The following is a 26184-nucleotide window of genomic DNA, read 5'->3' as shown; positions in this document are numbered from 1 at the left end:
ACCGCTTGGCAATATATTTCATTTTTGGGGTCAGAACCAAAGGCAAAATGGCGCTATTAGAATTTAATCAATCCCTGCAGAGCATCTATAACAGGGATATGTAATTAGCGGACCTCCAGCTGTTGCAGAACTACAAGTCCGATGAGGCATAGCAAGACTCTGACAGCCACAAGCATGACACTAAGAGGCAGAGGCATGATGGGACTTGTAGTTTTGCAACAGCTGGAGGTCCGCTAATTTCATATCCCTGCTCTATAAAATATTTCATTTTTCTATCTGCACGGCACACCAAAACAAATTTGTAAATGATCACAAAAAAACCCATGAATGTTTCTTTCCAATAGATATCTGTTACTGGAAAGCTTAGCCACTACCAAGCACTGCATAAAATATATCCCGATTTTTTCTTTTTTTTATCATCTCCACCAATTTATTTTAGGCTTCAGGCAAAATGTTTAGAGAAAGGAAAATGTAAAAATTAATGGTGTCATTTTGTCCTTGAGAACTTTAAAGGTGAAAATAATTAAAGAACGGTCAATAATAAAGAATTCATAACACTGTCTGAAAAGTGAGCAAGTGCACATAACAACCGGTTATGGTAACTGAAGCTAAAGAGAGAGCTCCACAAAAAATGATTCTTTAACCAGTTGACATCCACGCTATAGCCAAATGACGGCTACAGTGCGGACCTGAATTCCTGGGAGGCCGTCATATGATGGCCTCCCCTGTGCACGCGTCCTGCAGGGCGCGCGTGGAGCGCGCTGTGATCACAGAGTCACTGAGACTCGGGTGAACACCGATCCGAGTAAGGGGCCGGTCCCAGCCCTTTACCATGTGATCAGCTGTCAGCCAATGACAGCTGATCACATGATCAAAACAAATAGCGCAAGGAGAAAAAAAAAGCTGATCACCGGCTCATCAGCAAGAGGAAGAGGTAATCATGCCTCATATATGCCACCAGTACCCCCTGCCAGTGCCACCTGCCATTGCCCACAGTGCCCCCTATCTGCCTACAAGTGCCACCTATCAATGCCTACAAGTGCCACCTATCAATGCCTACAAGTGCCACCTATCAATGCCTACAAGTGCCACCTATCAATGCCTACAAGTGCCACCTATCAATGCCTACAAGTGCCACCTATCAATGCCTACAAGTGCCACCTATCAATGCCTACAAGTGCCACCTATCAATGCCCACAAGTGCCACCTATCAATGCCCACAAGTGCCACCTATCAATGCCCACAAGTGCCACCTATCAATGTCCACAAGTGCCACCTATCAATGTCCACAAGTGCCACCTATCAATGCCCACCAGTGGTGCCAATCAGTGTCACCTAGCAGTGCTGCCTATCAGTGTAACAGATCAGTGCCCATTATTGCCACCCATCAGTGCCCATCACTGCCACCCATCAGTGCTGCCTCATCAGCGTACATCAATGGAGGAGAAAAATGACCTTTAAAATTTTATAACAAAATTTTAAAAAAGTTGTTTTTTTTTTAAATTCAGTCTTTTTACATTTTTTAACAAAAAATAAAAACCGCAAAGTTGATCAAATACCACCAAAAGAAAGCTCTATTTGTGGGGAAAAAATGATAAAAATTTCATTTGGGTACAGTGTTGTATGACCACGCAATTGTCATTTAAAGTGCGACAGCGCTGAAAGCTGAAAATTGGTCTGGATAGGAGGGGGGTTTAAGTGCCCAGTAAGCAAGTGGTTAAAGTCAAAATAGTGATCTGCAAATCTAAATCAGCATGATACAATTTATTAAAAACAAATGTTTTGTTTGATATATGCAAAGTCATTAAAAGTACCACAAATGTTTCCCATGCAATACAAATTCTAAAATGGCTTTGGCACTGGTAGTTTAGAAAAAAAAAAAAAAATGGGCCCAAATACACAAAAAAGTAAACCTTCCAGCCAACCAGATGCTTTCATTATCCAAGATTTTTTTTTAAACACAAACCAAATGTTTACATTTTAATTTCTGACATACACTGCTAACAAAGATATAGTAAAGGATCAACAAATTAATCCAAGTAAAGTGAACTGGATACTTTGAGGCAAACCGTGATTCTTGCAACCAGGTATAATATCAATTCCCCCACTATGTACAATTATAGGTTCCCCAGTATTAATGAAAATATCAATCCACCAGAGATCAGGTGATGATAACATATGTTTATTTGGAAAAACTGATTTGCCTAATCCACTGTGAATTGTGATGCAATTCACTCATCTCCAACTGTCTAGAATTTATATGAGACATAAAGCTGACTGTCTCAAGGAGTTTGGACTATTCACACAAAAAAGTGAAGATTCACTCCAATTATCCAATGTGAAAAGCAAATTAATTTTCTCATTTTTTTTTTTTTTTTGCACACGATTGGATAACTGAAGTGAGTTTTTACTCTTTTTTGTGTGAAAACATGTTTAACTTCTTCAGTAAATGAGCCTCATTCTGTCAGGAAGCCTGAATCACTTGAACCACTCTACTATAGGCTGATCAGCTTTTTCTCTTTAGGCTACCCACTGGCACTCAGAGAATAGTCAGACCTACTGCCATGATCTAACAAGCTCTCTAACTACATTCTGTAGAGCACTGCATAAAAATGTGCACCTGGTTCATCAATGAGGTTTCTGTCAATGGGGATGTATGTGAAGGACAGCAACAAACAAAGGAACATGGAACAGTGACTGCAGAAAATAGACTAAGTGGTCCATCATATCTGCCCCTTTTTTCCTTATACTTTTTTTTTGTCCTATTATAGATGTTTGTCCCAAGCATGTTTGAATCCACTGTTGTCTGACTCACTGCCTCTGCTGGAAATCTAATCAAAGTATCAACTATTCTTTTGGAAAACAATACTCTAAGATTAGTTCTGAACTTTCCTCTTGCTAGTTTGAGGTCATGTCTCTGTGTTCTTGATCTTAGCTTCATACTGAAAATGCTGCCCTTCTGAACCATATTTAGCCCACTGATGTATTTAAAGGTTTCAATCATGTCTTCCCTTTCTCTTCTTTTCTCCAGACTGTACAAATCAAGCTCCTGAAGTCTCTCCTGATATGATTTTATCCCTAAGACCTTTCACTGTTTTTATCTCTCTGGACATGTTCTATCTTATCAATATCTTTTTGTAAGTGAGGTCTCCAGAAGAAGATAACATTCTAAATGAGGTCTCACTAAAGCCGGCCACAGACCTGCTGAACTGGCTGAGATTTGAACCATGTACAGGCAGGCAGAACATACCCAAATGAATTGATCAACTTGGGTACAACCAGCCTGTTGGTCACACTTGCAGGTCATGTGAATTGAATGCATGTAAACCTGCATCCTATTCACATATGTGTGAACCCAGCCTCAATCACTGATTCTTACCAACAGTAATTAGTAATTGTTCAATACTTGTTTCAGGCCAGTGCCCTTTATAAATACTTCTTTCAGAAGGATATAAACTTATCAACAATGGCAGCTTCAATATTTACGACCAATGAAAAAAATGCCACACTGCTAGGTCCTGCGCCACCACCTTCTTTATGATGACATCAGGAGGCCAATTGGCTCTTCCACATCATATCAACTGGTCTCCTGATGATGCTGTACTGTGCAGCGCAGTGGGTTACACACAGCCCTGAAGCCTCCTGGGATCCTTGACGTGGCCATCCCAGGAGGCTTTGAGCTGGAGGATGTCATTCTGGCCCAGGCTGGGAAGGTGGAATGCTCTGACTGTGTTTCACTGAAAAAATGATCCCCCCCTAAAAAAATTTTTTGTGCAAATCAATGAAAGGGGGCAGATGAACCCAACACAAAAAAGTGAGTAACTAGCAATTTTACTTTTTTTTAGATTAAACGTTACATTGAGTACTGTAAGTCATAACCTTTATATATCAGAACAGATCAAGACAACAAAATGCGTATTTCACATTGTTACTGAAAAAGAAAAAGGAGAAAGGCAGGAATAGCATTTAACCCTTTTATAGCACAGTACCCTACAGAACAGATACTTCCTTCCCTGATACGACTCCCATTACATGTATTAATACTGCTTCCCATTGGGGTAAACAGGGCTAGTACACTCGTGTAATCTGCTATTGAAATGTATCTGCATGTACTCCTTAACGATGTATAAGTTTGAATTACATGGCTTATCTTCATGCTTTGTTTTATGGTGGCATTCTCTTTTTTTCTTGATAATATGTATTCTCACATATCTCACCTCAAGAATAATTTGACTATCTGTACTTTGTTCTACACTGTTTGAAAACCCAATAAAAACTTTTGAAAGTAATAAATAATAAAAAAAAGTGTTGTGCACTAAACTGCTATACACTGTCTTGGAAAATCAAAAATGTAAACATTTATTCAAAGAAAATGCAAATGCTTTATCATTGTTAGTTCAGTGTGAGCTGGATGACATATATGCTGCATGTGAATTGCCACATTAGGCATTATTATCGCCTACTTTCTCAATGCAGGAACCCTGTGGTGGCCAGACTAACAAAATGAAGCATGGGGACTGCAGTCCTGTTGTTTTTAATAGATGTGCCTAATGGACTCTGAAATAAAACTCAAGATATTGCTGCAAAATTTGAGTCATTGTTCACCATAATGCAATATGTACAGCATATAATAAAATAAAGGGAACCCCAGCAGCTCAGGGCTCCCACAATAGTGGGTGCCCATTGATAATTAAAAACAAATGTTTCAAGTATTTTGTTAATGGAGTAATCTTTGATTTAGGGAGTGTTGCATACTAGATTATGGCCTACCATTGTGTTAGGCGTGCTAGACATGCTCCTAAAATTCTTGCAGCCGCTGTCAGACATGCTCCTGTTTCTGTTGCAGCCTCTCCACAGCCTGCTGCTCCTATCTGCAGCCACCCACCATCTGGTATCTTCCTAGAGCAGTGGTTCTCGACTCCTGTCCTCAGGACCCACCAACGGGCCAGATTTTATGTATTATCTTGGGGAGATGCAGACTAGAATACTGCAATCACTGAGCAGCAAATTATATCACCTGTGATGTATTTCAGTTATCTTACAAACCTGGCCTGTTTAGTGGGCCCTGAGGACAGGAATTGAGAACCACTGTCCTAGAGTGCAAGGCTGGCCATACACCATGCAATTTTCTTATTCGATTTCCTTTAGATTTACCTTTCCTAGAGTGCAAGGCTGGCCATACACCATGCAATTTTCTTATTCGATTTCCTTTAGATTTACCTTTAACAATGTAGTGCAAGGGCCTACCTGATTGCATACAAATTGAAAATGTTTAGGTTTGCCCTCATATTATATGGTTTTGGTAAATCTAAAGGAAAGTTTTACAAGAAAATTGTATAATGTATGGCCACCTTAGTATTCCCTCCTACACTGTCAGCAATGGACAGTGGATTGGTGATGCCCGTTTCATGTCCTCTGCCCTCAAAATGTAATAGGTAAAACTTTTTTTTGTGTAACGCAACACATTATAAAAGTGTCTTTCGAATTTAGATGTGGTGGCATCTGTGGAACTCAACTCAGCAAATGCAATGTGCAAAAATATTCAGACCTATTGCAACCCATAGTTGAAACTTTAGGTAGGATCACAAAATAGATATAACAGAATAACAGGCATCAGGGGATTGCTCGTCAGACACAAGAAATGGAAACTGGGAAACACTTGGTCATTCTTCAGCATTGCAAAAAATTTATGAAATAAATGAAAGCTTGGTAACTGCATTGTATAGCTGTTAAACTCCCCGCTTACTTGCACATGATTATAAAAACCGTCTGGTGAGTTTTTCAGGTGGGGTGTTTTTATGTGATAACACTGTACATGACCTGGTAATGCGACTTGGGAGCACAGCTGTGAACCACTCTTGCCCTGGGACATCCCATAACCACATTCCTATTTCACCGAGATCCAGAACAAGCTGTCACATCTCATTCTGCTGCGACTGCACTGAGAACATTAGCTTTGGGATGGATTTTGAAGGCTGTTGGAGACAAATTCATCCTTCTGTTTAATGATAAAAATGACAGTGACATGCCAAGTGCGATATGACATTGTGCTTCCCCTGTCAGCATTGCAGGGGGGCCCGCTGGGAGGCTTAATAAAAAATAAAAAAAAAAGGAGACAAAGGCAAGTAGTGTTTCAGACATGAGAGCACACACCGGGAAGCAAACAAGCAGGTCTTACCAAGCAGCAGTCCTACTTGTGCTATATAATGAAGATCACTGATGAGCTGTGACAGAGACCCTCTCAGCGAGCAGTCCAGAAAAAGAAGACCTAAATTCACTTTACTTTTAATGTGCCTGCACTTTCAGATATGTATTTTCCAAGCTACTGATGTTGAGGAAAATATGTTAAACTGAAATATCCAATATAACATTTTAGCCTAATGGTTTTGCATTAAGGAATCTGTTGTCAATAATTTCTAAGATAGCCATTCTGAATATAATCATATAGAAGAATTTTATGTTTAACCCATGCCTGCCTTGGATGCTTAGACATGTAAATCCTTATTTCACATTAGTAGGTCTTATGCCGGTACTAAAACTAATCATACAAGTTATCAAACTAGTGTTAATTTCTTATATATAAAAAAAAAAAAAAACGAAAAAACTAAAAATACATCAAAGGTTTTACAATAAAGCTCAATTCACACCTACGCAGGTTGTGTTTGATGCATTCTACAGTGCATTTTGCAGTGCTTTCTGCATTTTTGGACAGGTAGTTTTGGATGTGTTTTTTACGCTTTTTTTTTTTTTTTTGGCCAATTTGTTGTTGGGCGGATAAAAAAAAAAAAAACCCTGCAAAATCAGGCAAAAACGCAAAACATGCTTTTCTGCAGCTTCTCCATTGAAGTCTATTGAACCAAAAAAAGCACCATTTTGAGTTTAAGAAAGTCCCGACCCTTTCCAAAGATGTAGTGGCTGAAAAAAAGCATACATGTGAACATTTTCCATGGGAAACCATGTTAGATGAACTGTAGTGAGTTTCTGCAAAAAGCACCAAAAAGCACATAGGTGTGAACCAAACTTAAGGCCTCATGCACACATTAACAAAATGAGCTGCAAAGCCAGTAGTGACACCGGGAAAAAGCGGAACAAAAAAACCCGCACTTTTAGAAGCGTTTCCGATTGGCGTTAATGCACTTTGAGTCACATTAGCATTTAGCAGCTTTTTTTTTTTTTTTTTTTTTTAAAGAACACTGTCCTCTTCTATTTTCCACTCCCAAACCACACAACCACAGCTTAAAAAATGCTTGATGTGGCTTAATGCTGTTTACAGCGCTAACAGGCGTTTAGCCGCGGCAGGCGTTTTTACAGATGTAACGCTGGTTTTCCTAAGGTGCTGGTCTTGGGTGTTTTTTGCAGCTTGAAAATGCCTATGCCACTAAAAGCTCCTAAAAGCCTATGTATGCATGGATACATAGAATAACATGGAGAGGCATTTTTAAGCTGATGCTGGACGCTCCTAAAAGCGACGGGAAAAACGCCCTGTGTGCATAAGGCCTAAAAAGTAATTCCCAAGTGTATCAAAATGTAACTCAATTCTGACCCATCTGTGCAGTAAAACTGCTATTAAAACACTTCTAAAAGTAAATTCTTTCCCTAATGATGTTATGGTGGTTATTGGGGTCGATTTACTAAAACTAGAATGTGCACGGTAGTCTATCAGCTTGTGACATCAGATTGTTCAGTTAAGATTTGACAAAAAAACAGAAGCTGATTGGTTTCCCTGCAGAGCTTCACCAGACTCTACACTCTCCAGTTTTAGTAAATCAACCCCAAATACCACCATAGCATAATATGGGAAAGAATTTACTTTTAGTGTTTTAATAGCAGTTTCACTGCACAGATGGGTTAGAATAGGGTTATTTTTTATATACTTGTGAACTAATTTTTATTGTGAAACATATGGAAAACTGTTAAGTAGCATAACTCTCTAGCATCTACCAAAAACTAATATCAGTTTTAGCAGGACTGATTATTTAAAGTGTTACTAAACTCACAACAGTAAAATCAGTCTGTGTATGCAGTAAAACATACTTGTTATACTCACTAAGGGGCCTAAGGGGTTAATCCACTGCATTGTGTAAAAAGGCAGTTTTATCCTCTCTTCTCTGATCCTCCCTTTCTTGCATTGTCTCCAAAACATGTCTGTATAAGACAGATTTACTGTAGTCAGGCTGCACATGCTCAGTTTGGTTTGTCTTGCTAAAGAGTTTTTTTTTTCTTGGGAGAGTGCATGTGATCAGCACTGTGCAGACAAAGGGTCAGGGGTCCTGCATCCTGATAGGACAGCCAGTACTTTATGAAAACTGCTCCTACAAGCTTTAACAATGCTCCTACAAGCTTTAACCAGGCACTGATAGAAGTCACAAGACTGCTATATACTGCTTATGAGAAAAGGTATTTAGCAGTTTATATTTTCTAAAATAAGAGCATTTCCATTTTCTGTGTACTATGGGAGACCAGATATAGTGAATGCAGGGTCCTGGGTTTAATAACAATTTAACATATGTTCTCTTTGCAGAAATACACATATATCTATACTTTAAGTTTCTGAATGAAAGTCAACAAACTAACTAAATGATCAAGTTGATCATTAAATTAGGCACTTTTGTGGAACATCAGTAATTGTTTATAGAACTCATTTATATTAGATGCTGAATGGTATTGAAATTACCATAATTTTTCACTTCAATTACAAATGAATTAGGCCCCCACCTCCCTGTGCCTTAACCTTTGTAACTACATTCACTTGATTTAAAAAAAAAAATCATTATAATAAGTAGGGATAATTTTGTTATTCCATTTTAAACCCTGATTTCCATGAGATGTGAATAGGTGATTCTAGGGTAGGGTGAGGTAGTGAAATATTACAGCATTTCCATATTTAGAAAAAGTGCTATGAATTCCAGGAACAAATCCTCCCGTTTAAATGATAAATGTATTACTTGCACTATATACAGGAACACATTTCATAAGCATTCTATTTACTCTTATCTATATGACCATATTTATTTGTATTTCTGACACACAATGACTAGGACTTTTAATCTGGTACGGCACCCTTGGCTGAACGCAATGAATACGGGTTAAATAAAACTATTAACTCAAAGAGCTTCCCTGATACAACAGAAAGGTCAGCACTTTTCTCGTAAAGACAATGGAAAGCCATATAAAATAAACAGCTGCAATCCTAGTAATGGCTACTAACTCCCCCATATCACGGGTGCTCGATGAGGTACTCCAAAACCTCTGCACTGGGAATATCCACTCCATTTCATTTACAATGATTAAATAAAAGTGGACCATAAAACAGACGACAAGAGCTAGCAGGGAAAATTTGTAATGTTGTACTAAACTGAACAAACAATCATATCATTTTATGAGCAACAATACTACCATATAAATATCATTTGTGAGGTCAGAATAATCATAAGGAATATGCTTCCTGCATGCAATAAACAGTTCAAGCAAGCCAGTTGACTTTTACATTCCCTCGGCTGTGGAGGCAGAACACAGACATTACTGTAACATTGCCTAGTCTGTTTATTAATAGTGGACCCAGACACTCATTTACTTACAATCACGTTAGGCTAAAATTAGGTAATGGCACATTGGGGTCAATTCACTAATATTTACCACATGTGATAACATGGTCACATGACTAATTTGCACAAATTATTGCATTCGGTAAATAAAGTACAATTCACAAAAAACTAATTGTGATTATGCGGTACTTACCACAAAATGAAAAATGTGCCGGTAAATATCCTCAAAAAAACCATGCGGTAAAGTCCAATTCACAAACAGAACAGGCATTTTAAAAAAATGTGATATTTATCATCAGGGTTTTGCTGACGTTATCACATGTGGCATTTGTCAGAAACAGCCTGGGGGACCCGCCCCCAATGCATACAAGGCCTTTTGGGTCTAGTATGAATTTTAAGGTAACCCCATGTCAAAAATATATATATATATATATATATATATATATATATATATATAAAAAAAAAAAAATTCTGGTGAGATTATAAAATAATCTTCTCCTTGTATGGTAATAGAATAAGCATGACCCTGCCAAGGAATGTGTGGTATGGTTAAAAAATGTTGCAGCAAATTTATTAATCTATATTGACAGCTTAAATATAGAGACAATCCTGTGCTCCTGATTAAAGCAGGCCATGCATGGATTGAAATTCAGCCTCTTCAGTATTTTTTCCCCACTCGATCAGCACCACAAGCTACAGCTGGCAGCACTGATCAGTGTATTCTGATGGCAAAGAAGTCTTAATGTTTGTATAGTTTGTTTTAGACAAAGAATAATAGTCATTTCACATGGGCGGACCAATCGGGTCTGTGTCAGTTTTTTAGGAGGACCCGATCGGGCCATCCATCTATGAAGAGGTGAATGTAAACGGACATGTGTCTGTTTACACCCGCCAACATCCGATCTTGTCCGCTAGACACAGACGGATGGGGGATACGTTCCCCATTCTTACGACGAATCAGATCGGATGACAGTTGGATGTAAATGGACAGGCGGTCCATTTACAACCAACTGCCCATAGAGGTAAGCTGGCTGTGTCTATGTCCGCTCTGCATAAGCAGAGTGGACAAGGACCTATTAACTGCCTGCTCAGTGGGGATCCGCGTACAGATCCCCCACTAAGCAGGCGGATCCACAGGGGGAGTCTGTCTGGGTGATATCAGTTTTTTTTTTTTTATTACTGTAAGTATCCCCACTAAGGCTGAAAATTTGGTCCTTTTTCTACCATGTTACTGGGGCAAAGTGGAGAAGAGAAGGGCGAGGACCCACAAAGGCAATACTGAGATAGCAGAGGAAACTAGGGAAAATCTGTCCTATGAAGACACATACTGCAATAAAACCCAGCAAACGTTCCCTTCTCTACTCCATCCAAAACCACTGCTGTGCTGTGCTAGTCACAACTTGTGCTAAGCACAGTTGTCATGTCATCACTGCTGTACTTTGTTAATTGCACAGCAGAGGATGGGGCGGAAGCACAACATAGACACTGTTCCAATGCAGCAGGGAGCCAGCAGTGTGGTACAGGCTGTACATTTCTCTTAGTGGAAGTTGCAGAGAGCTCCAATGGCAAGAAAAAATATTAGAAATGTAAAATGTGTTAAAAAAAAATATTGGCATTTTTTTCACTGGTTTCCCTTTTTTTTGTAAGTTTTAAAAATAAATAAAAAATACTTGAAATAAAAAAAAATATTGAAAAGGTACACAAAAAGGTGAAAATTAGTTCAGAAACAAACAATGCAATGCGTATGTAAAGATGTGTATGAGAAAAAAAATTTACATTTAGAAACACTTAATTTTAGATCTCTTATTAAATATACCATGCATTCTTTAAGTTATAGGATCAAATTCTCCAGTATTCAGCGTCTGTTAGCACATCTGTCTCCCTGGGGCACTGTTTGCACAGTGTGCTGATGATAACATGCTGTCTGATTTTAGACACAAAAGGACAAAGACAATTTACAAACTTGGATTTTGACTGATCAGATGTTGCACTTCTTTTGACAACCTGTCTCTTACTAATGTATCACATATTAGTTTTCGGAGTTTGAAGAAGAGTAAGTGATTTTAGGCTCTGTCATCAGGATTGAGTAGAGCTACCTTAATATTTTTAGAAGTTGTCACCACTGATTAAATACATACTGCACAAAACTGTTAGACAGGGCAAAGTACTAATGTAGCAAATTTATAACAAATAAATAAATAAAATACAGTACGTAGAATAAACACCAACTAACCTCTTTCAAACAGATTTCATTCTGAAACCCATTAACTGGTTCGGTGCTAGTGAGTAAAATAGGAGAGCTTCTGTTAACTTTATCATTACCTATGACACCATGGGATACAAATATATTTTCTTTTTTTGAGGTGGGGGGAGCAAATAAGACTTACTTTTGGTGGTACTGAATTTAAACAATTATTGAATTTTCTCTTTAAAACCAAAAATATATATAAAAATATAAATAAATAAATAGCAAAAAAATGTTTTTTTTCTAGTTGTATAGCAATAATTGTAACCACTTCAGCCCCGGAAGGATTTGCCCCTTAAAGCGGGATTCCGGCCCTAAAAAAAAAAAAAAAATAAATAAAAGTCAGCAGCTACAAACACTGTAGCTGCTGACTTTAAATAAGTACTTTCCTGTCCTGGGTGCCGGCGATGTCGGCCGCCCGAGGCCGACCCGTCCCTCGGCTCTCAGGCACCGCCATCTTAACTAAGGGAAACAGGCAGTGGCGCCTTACGGCTTCACTGCCCGTTTCCTACTGCGCATGCGCAAGTCGCGCAGCGCTTTGTGAACGGGATGCGATGTGTTGTGGGACACACACAGTTCCCATAACACACCGTGCCCCATTCCCCAGAAGACATTGCGGGGAGGAGAAGAGACAACATCACCGCGGCGTAGGAAGAGGCAGATTATGAAGACTGCCTAGCAACAGCCATTTCACGTAAGTAAAAAAAAAATTTTTTTTTTTTCCTCCATTTATTTAGGTATTTTTTTGTGCAATTTTTTTTTTCAGGGTGGCCCTCCACTTTAATGACCAGGCCATTTCTTGCGATATGACACTGCGTCGCTTTAACTTACAATTGTGCAGACGTGCAATGCTGCACCCAAACAAAATTCCTTTTTTACCCACAAATAGAGCTTTCTTTTGATGGTATTTGATCACCTCTGCGTTTTTTATTTTTTGCGCTATAAACAAGAAAAAGACAGACAGACAATGTTAAAAAAATATATATATTTTTTTTACTTTCTGCTATAATACATATCCAAAGAATATATATAAAAAACAAATTTATTCATCAGTTTAGGCCGATATATATTCTTCTACATATTTTTGGTATAATAAAAAAAAAAAAAAAAATCGCAATAGACATATATTGAATGGTTTGCGCAAAAGTTATCGCATTTACAAACTACAGGATAGATTTAGGGACTTTTATTGTTTTTACTGGTAATGGTGGCAATCTGCGATTTTTAGCGGGACTGCGACATTGCGGTGGACAAATCTGACCCTAATTGACACTTTTTGGGGACCAGTGACATTATTACATTGATCAGTGCTATAAAAATGCACTGATCAATGTAAAAATGACACTAGCAGGGAAGGGGTTAACACTAGGGGCGATCAAGGGGTTAAGTGTGTCCCCTAGTTGTGTTCTAACTGTAGGGGGGATGTGCTGCCAGGGACATGACAGAGATCACTGTTCCCGATCACTGGGAACAGTAGATCCATGTCATGTCATCTCGCAGAATGGGCAATCGCCTTGTTTACATAGGCAGTTCCCCATTCTGCCTTGCAGGCCGCCGGCAGACATAGTCCGCGGGAACCGCGGGCACGTTCCCGCGCCCGCTATCCTACCTACATGGATCGACGTACAGGTACATCGGTTCGTGCAGGAGAGCCGACCTGCTGCAGTATATCTGCTTGGGCTGGTCGGCTAGTGGTTAAAAACAGCTAGTTTTACTCTAGATACAAAATATTTTTTTTGTAATTTTCAGATTTGCTACAGCTGAAAAGTCCCTAATCTGCTATTACAACTTGAGAAAATTGTCAAGTAAGGCTAGGTAGCGCAGTGTGATTTTGATTCGATTTTCAATGTCATTTTGTAGTGCATCTGCAGTGCGACTTGGTGCATATTTCATACGTTTTTAACGCGCCAGCGTCCTAACAACTAGCAGGAATTAGACATCGGTTGTTAAAGCGCAATTCCACATTTGTTAAAAAAATAAAATTCTCCCTTTGGGTGATCTATGTACGTTGCAAGGATTATAACAAACTTTGTTGCAGATTCCTACCTTTTGTTATTCTGAAGAAATCATTGTTTTTTCCTCTGTGCTGAGTGGGTCTAATGGGAGTGGTTTCATAATTATCAACCATCTGTGCAGCTGCAGAGCACTAATGAGGAAATCTGCAGGGCCTGCATCTTAGGCAGACTTCTGAGAAAATCAGTGAGCCAATCATACAAGCAGGAAATTATGTTTCTGGGGAGTGGTCAGTACACATTCGGTTTACAGAACATCTCCAGGTAGCCACATTGCATTGCATTTTCAGAATATTACAGCGGCTGCAGATTGAAAAGGAAATGTAATTTTAGATAACATTCAATTACAAAATAACTTGTGTCGCAATTGTATATGCTATATTATTTTTTCTTTATTTACTATTTTTTTCCCCATGAAAGTGGAGTTACCTTCTAGGGAGCCAGATTACCCGCTGACAGCAGAATGTATACAAAAGGCATTTAAAAATGGTGTTGGGTCCCCCCCAAAATCCATGCCAGACCCTTATCAAAGCATGCAGCCAAAGAGTGGGGATTTGTGTGTACCTCCCCCCTCCTGAACCATACCAGGCCACATGCCCTCAACATTGGGGGGCACTTGATGAGGACAAGGGCCTCCTCCCCACAACCCCGGCCCAATATAAAGATTTGGTATGGATTTTGGGGAGGATCCCAGGCTATTTGTTTTGCGTGTGGGTCCCCTTAAAGTCTATACCAGACCCGAAGTGCACAACTGAAATGTCAATTATGGCTATGCTGACCATAAAAAAGCATTGTTTTACAAATCAAAACTCCTATCTAAAAAGTCTCTAGAACTTCCAAGACTCAAAAGCCGTGTAATTATCATAGAGGCCCGAAATCACTAACAGTGAAGCTAAACTTTCAGCTTCACTGTTCCACAATTAAGATGCAGCAAATAAATCACAATAATAGCTGAATCAAGAGAATATTTTTAGACTGGTTTTTAACAGATTCCCCATAGCTATGATGTTTCTACACACTAATTGTCATGAGCTGTCCAGTGCTGAAAATAGCTGTGCCTTGCTTTTCCTTTCAGGCTACATTTCCCTGCTAATTACATACTGATACTAATAAAATGTGGCTGATATTTAAACAAGCATTGTACTAATACCGAACTGCAATTCAGAGCCTGTTAGCCTCCCTGCCAGTCTTAACCATCGCCCAGTCAGATAACTCCCTTGATGCGGTCCTACATCTGTAACTAAATGCTCAGTAAAACATATGTCTGATCATTACTACCCTCCAGAGCCAAGCATTTGTGTGCCATGATAAGAAAGTGTCTGCCGCTGGAAAAGCCAAGCAATATTCTAGCCTTTTATTCAGGTTATTGAATATACTTGCAGTCAAAACAAAAAGGTTTAAGCAAAAAATGTATAAAATAAAAGAATTGCACAACTCTCTTAAGGTGGTTATTAAGCTTCATTTTTTTAATAAATTAAAATAATAAACATGTTATACTTAGCTGCTCTTGCAATCATATTGCACAGAGCGGCCCCAAATCTCTATTTCTGGAGTCCCACGCTGGCGAATCTGGTTTCTCCTTTTCTTTATGTGCCATCATGGGAAGCCGATTCCTATGTTCCCCAAACATTTTCTTATGTCTGTACCCACCTTTAGAAAACACTGGACTTGATGATGTAATCCAAAAAGAATATGAAAATTTTAACTCAAAAACAAATTTTCAGCAAGAGCAAGCAAGGGAAATTAATAACTAAAGTAATCTATTATCTACAGAACTATTTTTATTGTTTAAGGAAGGATTAAAACCCTTGTCTGCGTCACCAATGAGGAGAATTACTCTGTCTATTTGTCCTATTGTTTGCTGTTAACTGAACTGGAAGTGGAGAGAAATGTAAAATTTTAGGTTGTCACTGGGTCAGCAATGGAGAGAAAATCTTCCAGTGGAACACCTGTAATAAGAGGATCTATCTCTCCCTTACGTGAAGATTTCTCCTCTCAGTGGTGTGTCTTGAGGCCTGAAAATGCCCACCCAAGAGGAAAGAACTCCCCAATGGGACAGCAAAAAAAAAAAAAAAAACTTTAGGCATTTTAACCATACCATACTCTACCCAAAACTTCAAGTGGAGCTAAACCCATTGATTAATCTATTTCCCAAAACAGTTACATCCAAGGCATACATAACTGTCACATTTCTCCATTCCTTCAGCCATTCTTTGGCTGTAAAGTATCAGAGGGTTTTAATTTCGCTTTAAAGGAAAAAAAGCTTTGGTTTTAGATATACTTTAAAAACACTCTACGCCCCTTCCAGTCCCTGCTGCATTGACTTCCCGTGAGTGACTCGGTTTTATCATCCAAGCAACCTGATGCAGCAGACCTGGGGTTCAGATGGATCAGAGTGGTTCTGACTGGTCAGTGCTGGCACGTGACCACACTGACCAATTAGAACCTATCTAATCCATCCTGGCATCCCTAGAGAAAGAAAAAATCAGATTTTCAAACACCAGGACCACTGCACTTGGCTGCTTGGATAATGAAACTGAAACGCCCATGGGGGTGAACCGGGACTGGTGGGGGGGGGGGGGGGGGGGGAGTAGGGTATTAGTTCACGTTTTCATTAATTCTGAAAAGGTCATCCACCAACAAATTCGTAGCACATCTTTTATAGGTAGCACCGGCACACACGCAAATAACTGGTTTGTAGAAATCGACTGCACTTTCTGATGACCGTAAACAACTGTACATGGAACGGTAAAGCACTGTGGTCAGCCTTTCCCTGATTACATATATACAATGATCATGTGCATTCACAATTGCATATAAAAACTTTACTTTGCTTTGGTATAAAAAAAGAAAAATAAATAATGTTTTCACTAAGAAACAGTACCTAATTTGGGAATCTGCATGTCCCCACATCTCCCTCTTGATTACGCAAATACTTGTACTGCAATTTCATTGTAACCCTCAATACATGCATTTCTGAGCATGTCCATTTTACTGAATTATACAGACAGAAAATATTGTATTTTAGCAGATCAATTTTGTGCTTTCCATATAGATGCTTAGTTCCGAGGGTTTATTAAAGGTCAGAGTAAATGGGAACAAACTCATCAAGGACTTGAGTGAAACTTTAAAATGAGTGACTTGTTGTCAGGAGCACTTCACAAGAGTGTGCTGGTGACTGCCGCATTGTTCAAAATCAGGAGAAATTAAATTTAATTTCACCTTTCTAGCTCAACCTCTGACCATACTTTGACTCCATCAGATCAAAATAGAAGCTTAATCATTTTCCTTTCCCTCTCTTGGTCTCTCTTTCCCTCTCTGTGCTGACCTCAAAAGCACCAGCAGCATGCTTCAGCTAAATTGTCCGCTGAAAGCATGTTACTTAGATCAATATAAGAATTCACAGCACAGGACATACAGTAATAAATGGGTCACCAACATGACACTAGCAAAGAGCCTACTAAACCTAGGTTTTAATTCCTCAAGCTCTACACAAGAAACACAAGCAACGGGTAATTAAAACAGTTAGAAGATAAGACAATTACTTTCATTATATAGCTCATCAGTTATTGATTATAAATGTGTTTAGTTTAGCATTTAAAAATACCTATTCTGTAGCTAGGCAGTGCTCCTTTTATGTTCTAATATGCCCTGCAAACATGAAAGAAAGAAGCTTTCTGCTAGAAACAAAAGAAAATAAGATTTTTTTAAAGTTACCATCTCTATCTGTAAAATCAGTTTGATGCAGTAAAGTAAAGGACATGGGCGTCTCAAAATTAGCCCAAAAAAAATACCACTTCCAGCAAGCCTCAGTTTTGTAGCAAGCAATAAGTAGATCATACGAACAGAAGGTTGCACCTTATGTCAGAAACAGCTATCAGAGGAAGCTTGAACATCCATCTGGTAGAACTTATCAAACATGTGAACACAACAGACCAAAGTTGCAGCCACCTTTAATTTTGACATCAAATTTCGTTTTAGTTTTAGTCATATTTTAGTAATCTGAATTATTCTAGTTTTAGTCTTATTTTAGTCGACTAAAATCTCCAGTACCCACCTGAACTTCCACTTTACTTAGAGCTCTGTCTGTATTTTAAAGCCCCTGCCCACTGACTTTATTGGCAAGCTGTACTGGCTGAGACACATGATCCCTCTTTCTGCCTGCTGCCTAGGGGTTCTGGAACAATGCCCTGAAAACGACAAAGGAGGAATGCTTCCATCGGAATAGTGTCTGTCTTGTTGTAACATGATGAGTGTTTCCCCTCCCAGCAAGGTAACCGTGCTTAGTACTGTGTAAAGAAACAGCCTCCCCAACTCTGTGGAGTTGCATTTGGGTGGGGGTATTTGGGGGAATGATTTGTGTTTTTGAGTTTTTGTTGTATAATGAAAAAAGCAATAAAAAAGTATTTGATAAAAAAAGAAAAGAAAGAAAAGAAAGAAAAGAAAGAAAAGAAAGAAAAGAAAGAAAAGAAAGAAAAGAAAGAAAAGAAAGAAAAGAAAGAAAAGAAAGAAACAGCCTCCCCAGACCGTCCAGTTCTCTGCCTTGTGTACTTCTTCACTCCCATTTACTTACCCATCCCCACTTGCAGGTCACCTCCCCATCCCCATCCCCAAGATAAAATGCATCCTGCCCTGTGCACTCCCTCTATTCCATTTTCTTCCCCATCCCCACTTACAGCCTGGCATTTACAGCCAATAGAGATTAGTTTTTTGGGGGGGTTTTAACCGCTTGGCGGCGGCCATGCGCAAATATGCAGCCTCCCTGCGCCTGGTCCTTAGCGCAGAGGGGCCACATATTTGCGTCAATTGCCCCCAATATACCTGTGCCGAAAGCGCGCGCAGTTACTGTCGCCTAACCGAAAGCTTTCAGGCCATGTGACCGCCAATCATGGCGGTCACGTGATCTTAAGCCGCGTCCCACCTTCCAGCATCATAAACCTCTTAAAAGGCCAGGAGGTGCCAGCGCCAAGAGGTTAATATTTTGAAGTTGCACTTCTGTCTGTCAAAAGGCAATGTTTTAGTTTCTTTATGAAACTTGATTTTGTTTTCTAAAGACATTATATATCACAAAGGCTAAATCTGTGTCTGTAGCGCATGTTCAAACCTTAATAATAAAAGTAACAACATGTTAATAGATTTTTACTCCAGGAGTATATAATGAGTTCGGAAATTCTAGAGAAATGCTTAAATAATGCATTACAATTTAACTAAACCCATTGAATTTTAGTTGACTAAACGAAAATTGCAGTTGATTTTGGTCATAGTTTTCATCAACTGACTTCATTCTAATGTTATTTTTGTTTAGTTTACGTCACAGAAAACATGCAGCTGACGAAAACTAGAACGACAATATTTTCAATAATGATATTAACACTGGGGGCAGCCTTATATATCTAGGAAGGAGATGACTGTTGAAAAGCCAATGAGGCACCAACATATTTGGGAAAATGTGCCTTAAAGGATTAGTACAGCCAAAGCTCGTTTGGCTGTACTTCTCCTGTGGATCACAGGAGTGCAGTTCGTTCTGCACTCCTGTGACCCATTTTTAGCAGACAGCGGGAAGAAGCTCGCCATCGGCTGATGTCACAGAGCCTGTCCAGGCTGGGGCAAGATCACGACAATGAAGTCTGGATCCACCCACATGCCTGGATCGGCACCCAGCTCAGCCTCTCAGCAAGCCATTGAGAGCCTGAGCCGGCCACTCCCGCCCCCTCCACAGCTTAGCGCTCCAGTAAACGGGGGGGGGCAGAGCAGAGAACGGTGACTGAAAGTCATCAGCTCTCTGCTCAGGGAGCCCTGAGAACTGAGCGATCAGTAGTGTTTGATTGCTTGGTTCTCAGTCTTAGAGCCAGCGGGGGACATAGGCAGAATCGGTCTGATGCTGCATCCACCTAGGTAAGTGTTATTCTGAAAAAAGACCAAAAAAAAAAAAACCTACTTCTCATTTAACATGGAAGGGAAGAACCCCACTTTCAAAGTATAAGCTCTAACATATCTGGTCTGCGTAGCCATGCTGGAGCAAGAGGCATGGAGACCCTGGTGGAACCTTCATGAAGCACAAATCCATTTCCTAAAAGTGGTGGTAGCTTAGAGTGTTCACTGCATCCGAATATAGGAGACAAGTTTCTCTAAGACGTTTCTGTGCAAAACATAAGGAAAGGAAGACAATATCCTGATTAGGGTGGAAGGCAGAGAAAACATTCGGAAAGAAGGATGCCTTTGGCTTCAGGACAACATTGCCCATGAAACACTACTTACACAGAATAGGGAAGCTAACTGAGATCATCTCCTTGCAGAAGAGATAGTTACAAGAAAGGTGACCTTACGGGTAAAGTCAGACAAAGTGATACCCCTAATTGGTTCAAAAGGTGGTTTCTAAAGAGCAGGGAAAACCAGAAGGAGAGATGTGAGCCACTCCCTAAACAAAGAGTTAAAGTGGTTGTTAAGCCACTCTATATTATACTCTTATACTATCCACGCTCTCGCCTAATCCTGTGTCCCCAGTGTGCGTGTTTTTACTTAAAAAATGCAGTATATACCTCATTTCAGAGCACCACTCACATGACATGGCCAGAAATCTCCTCTCCCCGTCTGACAGCTGCAGCGGGCAGGCCGAGATTCCCTCGCTGACGTCAATCAGGAGGGGAGGAGTAGAGAGCCGGCCGGTCACGTCAGTGCCGCTCTGAAATGAGATATATATACTGCATTTTTTTAAAAACAAAAAACACACTGGGGGACACAGGATTAGGAGACAGCGTGGATAGTATAAAGATGTAAATGTTATTCCAGGAGCAGGAGGGGTGGGTGGGTGGGGGGGGGCACTGTCACTAGCTGACAGGCAGGGAGGGGAGGAGGACAGAGGACGACAGGAGAGCTGCAGATGGCGGAGGCACGTAAACTGACCACGGTGTCACGGCTCAGCAGCCATGATAAACTGTGGTCAGTTTACAGAGGAGAGGGCATAGCCAGGCAGGATCAGCCAGGTATTTCAGGTGATAGAAAGGGACAAATAACACAAGCACGGTGCTGTTTAACATGCTTTAAATGGATGGGATCCATTTATTTTTTATTTTTTTAGGGTAACAAGTTCTTTAATCAGACAGTTAGAGGCTAATGGATTTGAAACAGAATGGCCGAGGGAAAGATTTGTCCCTTAAAGCAGGATTAAATCCAAAACCAAAAAAAAAAATAACACAACCTGTATTAAAGTACCTCCACTCTGAATAAATGAGCACTAAGGCACCTTTGAACACCAGTATTGTCAGTCTTGGGGGGAGCAGAGTGTTAGATGTACTAACAGATGCAAATACACTACCAAACTGAAGCCAAACTCCAGCAAACACTACAGTTACACAAGAAGTTAAAAGCTGATCATTGTAAGCACATCTATCAGTTGTAAATGGTTTGTGTCAACCCTGTAACTGCTACATTTGCAGGAGAGCTTGTTCTATAGAAAAATAAGACTTACTGGCTGGATCACCAGATGAATAAAAAAAGAAAGAAAGCCTAAAAAAGAAAACTAATGCAGCCATTATGTCAAAGGCTTGGTAAGCTGCAATATAATAAATAGTTGCTTTTGAGTTTAATACTGCTTTAAAAAGTAACTCCATTTCTGTTGAGAAAAAAAACATTGCCCTTTGGGTGATTTATGTACATTACAAGGATTTACATAAACTTTGTTGCAGATTCCAACCCAAATAGCTGTTTGATTGTCTGTGCCAATGTGCAAAGTGAATGTGAACGGAAGTGACTTTTTCATTACTGATCAACTTCTACACTTGTAGGGATCTAATGAGGAAAGTGTCAGGATCTGAGTCCCTTTAGAAGTAATTCTTTGGGATCTCCCCAAAACTGAAATGTTTGTTAACCGCTTCCGGACCGCCGCACGCCAATATACATTGGCAGAATGGCACGGGTGAGCAAAAGGGCGTACCCGTATGTCCCTTCGTAATCCCGGCACAGGGGGCATGCGCCCGCCACGGGAGCGTGCTCGTGATTCCCGCAGACTCTATGTCCGCCGGTGGCCCCCGAGCGCGGCGAGAAGACGCAGAATGGGGAAATGACAAGGCATTTCCCTGTTGTGTATAGTGACAAGACAGGGATCTTCTGTTCCCTGTCATCGGGAACAGTGATAGCCCATCCCCACTACAGTTAGAACACACTAAGGGGTCACAGTTAACCCCTTGATCGCCCCCTAGTGTTTAGCCTCTTACCTGCCAGTGACATTTATATAGTAATCAGTGGCTATTTTTAGCTCTGATTGCTGTATAAATGTCAATAGTCCCAAAATAGTGTCAAAAGTGTCCAATCTGTCCTCCGCAGTGTCACAGTCCCAATAAAAATTGCAGATCACCGACATTACTAATTAAAAAAAACTAATAAAAAATGCCATAAATCTATCCCCTATTTTGTAGACGCTATAACTTTTGCACAAACCAATCAATATACTCTTATTGCAATTTTTTTTACCAAAAATATGTAGAAAAATACATAGCCTAAACTGAGGAAGAAATTTTCTTTTTTTAGGAATATTTATCATAGCAAAAAGTAAAAAACATTTTTTTTTTCCAAAATTGTCAGTCATTTTTCGTTTATAGCGCAAAAAATAAAAATCGCAGATGTGATCAAATACCACCAAAAGAAAGCTCTATTTGTGGGAAAAAAGGACCTTAATTTTGTTTGGGTACAACGTCGCACAACCGCGCAATTGTCAGTTAAAGCAACGCAGTGCCGAATCACAAAAAAATGCTCTGGTCATTAAGGGGGTAAAACCTTCCGGGGATGAAGTAGTTAAAGAGGATGCCTTTGCTCTGATCTGATTTCTATTTGAGAAAATCAATGAGCCAATCATACAAGCAGGAAATTACATTTCTGAGGGGCTTGCCGTATACCATCTGTGTACAGAATGCCTCCAGGTTGCCATATTGCATTTTACAGAAAATCACAGCACTGCATTTTGAAATGGAAAGATAACTTTTTATAATGTTATATTACAATATGGCTTGTGTCAGAATTGTATATGCTATATTCGTTATTTATTTGCAATATTTTCACCAGGAAAGTTGCGTTACCCTTTAATGATACTCAAGGCCAATTGATAGTCCAAACCAGACTTGAGGAAGGACAGAATACGTCTTTGTTTTTAAAGTCAATTTTTGCAACTTTTGGGTGTTTCAGTGAAATTTCAGGAGTCTGAATACATTTTTGAATGGGCTGCTATAATCAGCAAGTTGTCAGCCACAGATTTTACCTATTCATTTAATCAGGACAGTCAGGAGGACTAACATGATCTAAGCTCATGACCGCTGAAGCAACCATGAGCTTATAGAAGAGTGGAGAATGCAGACGATGAAGGCATACAGACCTGGCCAGTTAGAAGTGGTTCTGTTCCTTCATATGCCTTATGTAAGTGGTAGTCAAAGATTAAAGCAGAAGTAAGGGTTAATAAAAAATAAATATATATACACACTCACCTCCCTCGGTTTTATGCTGCAGTTGTCCACCACCGGCTCTACGCCCGAGAACTGAGCAATTACATGACTGCTGATTGCTCAGTTCTTGGTCTGTTCTGAGTAGAGAACAGTGAGTGGCAGTCACTGCTCTCTGCTCTGACCCTCCAGCACTCACTGGAGCACTGGGCTGTGGAGGGGGCAAGAGGCCATTAGCAACACTCTGACAAGCTGAGCCAGCTGCTGGTCAGGCATCTGGATGGATCCTAAGATTATTGTTGGGATCCTTCAAAAGCCTGGACTGGCTCTGTGATGTGAGCTGACAACAGGTTTTAGCCTGGGTCACAGAAGAGCACAAATAAATGCACTCCTGTGGCCCAGAATAGAAGTTTGGCCAAAAAAGTTTTGGTCACACTCCTTTTAGGGAAACCTGTATCCTGTAATGTACAATAAGAAAAGAAAACTGTCCTTCCTGTAGACACTTTTGGTGATCCTGCATATTAAGAGCACTACATGATAATAATCAGCCTACCTGAGCAAAGGATGGAATATGATTGTAATGTTCCTGGCTCCTGGCTTACAGACAAATCTAGCTCCTCCACCCATTAAATTGTCATCATGGCCACCTATGTAAAATAGAAGTAAAAATGTTAAGGATAAAAAGGAATATACATTTCCTAAATATGAATTATTTATTATGGTTTAATAAAAATATTTTAGTGGTTTTATACATTAAGTACAGCTCTGAGCCTGATAATGTAAGTAATAATAATAATAAAGATAATTAAATAAAAGCAGTCTTTGATCAAGCTCATGCACTGGTTAGCGATATCCATCATCTACAAGCATCACTCCTGTTGATGTGGTAGTTGCAACAGATTATATTCAAAAAGACTGGATCTAAAATGTATCCCATTCTATAGTGGGTGTATTGGACTGTTACACAAATACAGTATATATAATAAAAACACATTTTCATTATAATAGGGTTATAACAAATAAAACAAATAGGCTGAGTGCTCGTTCACACAAGAACAAACATCCAATTTAAAATGCACTGGGTGTACAATCTGCTGCGGGTGTTAATATATTTCTAATGACAGCCCAAACACAGATCGCAACACAGCGCGTTTGCCAACACCAGATCGCATGGGTACCATAGTAGTGCATTCACTACATTTTGTGTGATCCAAAGCGATTTCAGCCCAAAGAAATGGATCAGCTTAAAATACCACCTCACTGAATGACACAGGAATTGTGTAGGATTGCAGACAGTTTTCCTGTACGATTCAGGTGTGAACATACCCTGAACATTTAGCGTTATATATTTCCTCTCATAGTTGTACATATACTGGTGTCATTATATCATAGTTCACTGGTCGATAATCAGACCTCAACAACAATGGAACATACCTATCTTCATTTGTTACTAAAGGTTAACATTTAAAAAAAAATTTAAATAACAAAATATATTATACTCATTTGCTCTGTGCAATAGCATAGCACAGAGCAGCCCCAATCATCCTCTTCTTGGGTCCCCCGGCCGTGATCCTGGCTCTTCTTACTCTTTGTGTGTACCAATAGCAAGCTGTTTGCTATAGGGGCACACTGTGTCTGCTCACTCCTGAACTGTGTGTCTATGGAGCCGTACTTCGCCCCCCCCCAACTTCTTCCTCACTGCATTTGATCGACAATGGCTCCTGCTGCTGTTTGAGTCCAAGTGTGAGGAGGAAGAGAGGAGAGAAGAGATGCAGCTGTATACAGAGCTGGATCTCTTCTCCCCACTCTTGCAGTTCACAGACAGAAGCGGGAGGACAGAGAAATTTAAAACGTTGTTTACATAAAAAAATAAAACATATACAGTTATGCATCTACAAAATAGAACAAACATAACAAAAAGCCATATTTTATAATATCGCATGTAAAGCCATATATTACAATATCAGACATATGGTATTTAAACACATACACCATTGATGAGAAATATATACGTAATCAGCCTATGCAAGATTTTAAAAACAGCCCAGCCTGTACACTCCAATGGCATTTAGAGCTCAAGTGGAAGAGGGGCAAGGAAAGCACAGAGAGATCCAAGGGTCAGCTGGGACACTAAAAAAATATAAACGCTACATTAACCAAAATAATATTTGTGTTCTTATATAATTGTTTTTTAATCAGAATTCATTGACAGGTGCACTTGACCACCTTCTGACATGCATTTTAACTGCTTCAAGAGGGTTTTGTAGTCCTATAGACTTGCACAGGAATTCAAAACTCAGGTGACATGAAAACTAAAGTCCATGAACACAGGCCCTTAGTAATGTTTATTGCAACATTAAAACTATATACTGTAAAAGAGCTGCTAACGTTGATCAGACTTATCAGAGGTGTCTTCCATTCTTATTTAGATATTAAAGAACACACTAGGCAGTATCCATTGACTCTCATTAAAGCTAAGTTTCAGTCATACTTTTGTTTATCAAAAGTCAGCAGCAACTAAAACTGTAGCTGCTGACTTTTAATAACCAATCACTCACCTGTCCCACGATCCAGCGGTGCACTACCCCCAGCCGTGATCTACCCGTGTTCTCCCGCGGTGGCGCCAGCACCTTTATGGGCAGCCAGGTGTGACAGCTTGCGGCTTCACTACTGGATACCCACTGCACATGCACGGGCAGCGCTGCGCTCTGTGACAGATCCTGAGGTCTTATAGAACCTGTTGTGTTCCAGAAGACTTCAGGGGGGAAAACTTCCGCTTCCGAATGCCTAAGGCAACGGGAACAGAAGTGGGAGCAGGTACCTGTCAAAATCTGGTACCTACTCCCCCCTCCTCCCCAAAAGCTTTCTTTCACAAAAAGGAGTCGGGGAGGAGGTCTTAAAGCGAAAGTTCCACTTTTTGCTTTAAGCCTAAAATGGATATAAGTATAAAAATG

General features: G+C 39.8%; 1 protein-coding gene across 1 annotated transcript in view; it reads right to left on the bottom strand.

The window, feature by feature from the left end:
* EXOC4 (exocyst complex component 4) overlaps positions 1–26184 on the bottom strand; it is an 813215-nt gene that overhangs the window by 419426 nt on the left and 367605 nt on the right. The window contains exon 10 of the mRNA XM_073619419.1: positions 23784–23877. Within this exon, the coding sequence (XP_073475520.1) occupies positions 23784–23877 (94 nt within the window). The remainder of the gene's footprint in view (positions 1–23783; positions 23878–26184) is intronic.

Source organism: Aquarana catesbeiana, linkage group LG03 (assembly GCF_042186555.1).
Source record: "Aquarana catesbeiana isolate 2022-GZ linkage group LG03, ASM4218655v1, whole genome shotgun sequence".
Lineage (NCBI taxonomy): Eukaryota > Metazoa > Chordata > Amphibia > Anura > Ranidae > Aquarana > Aquarana catesbeiana.
This window is presented reverse-complemented; position numbering and strand designations above follow the sequence as displayed.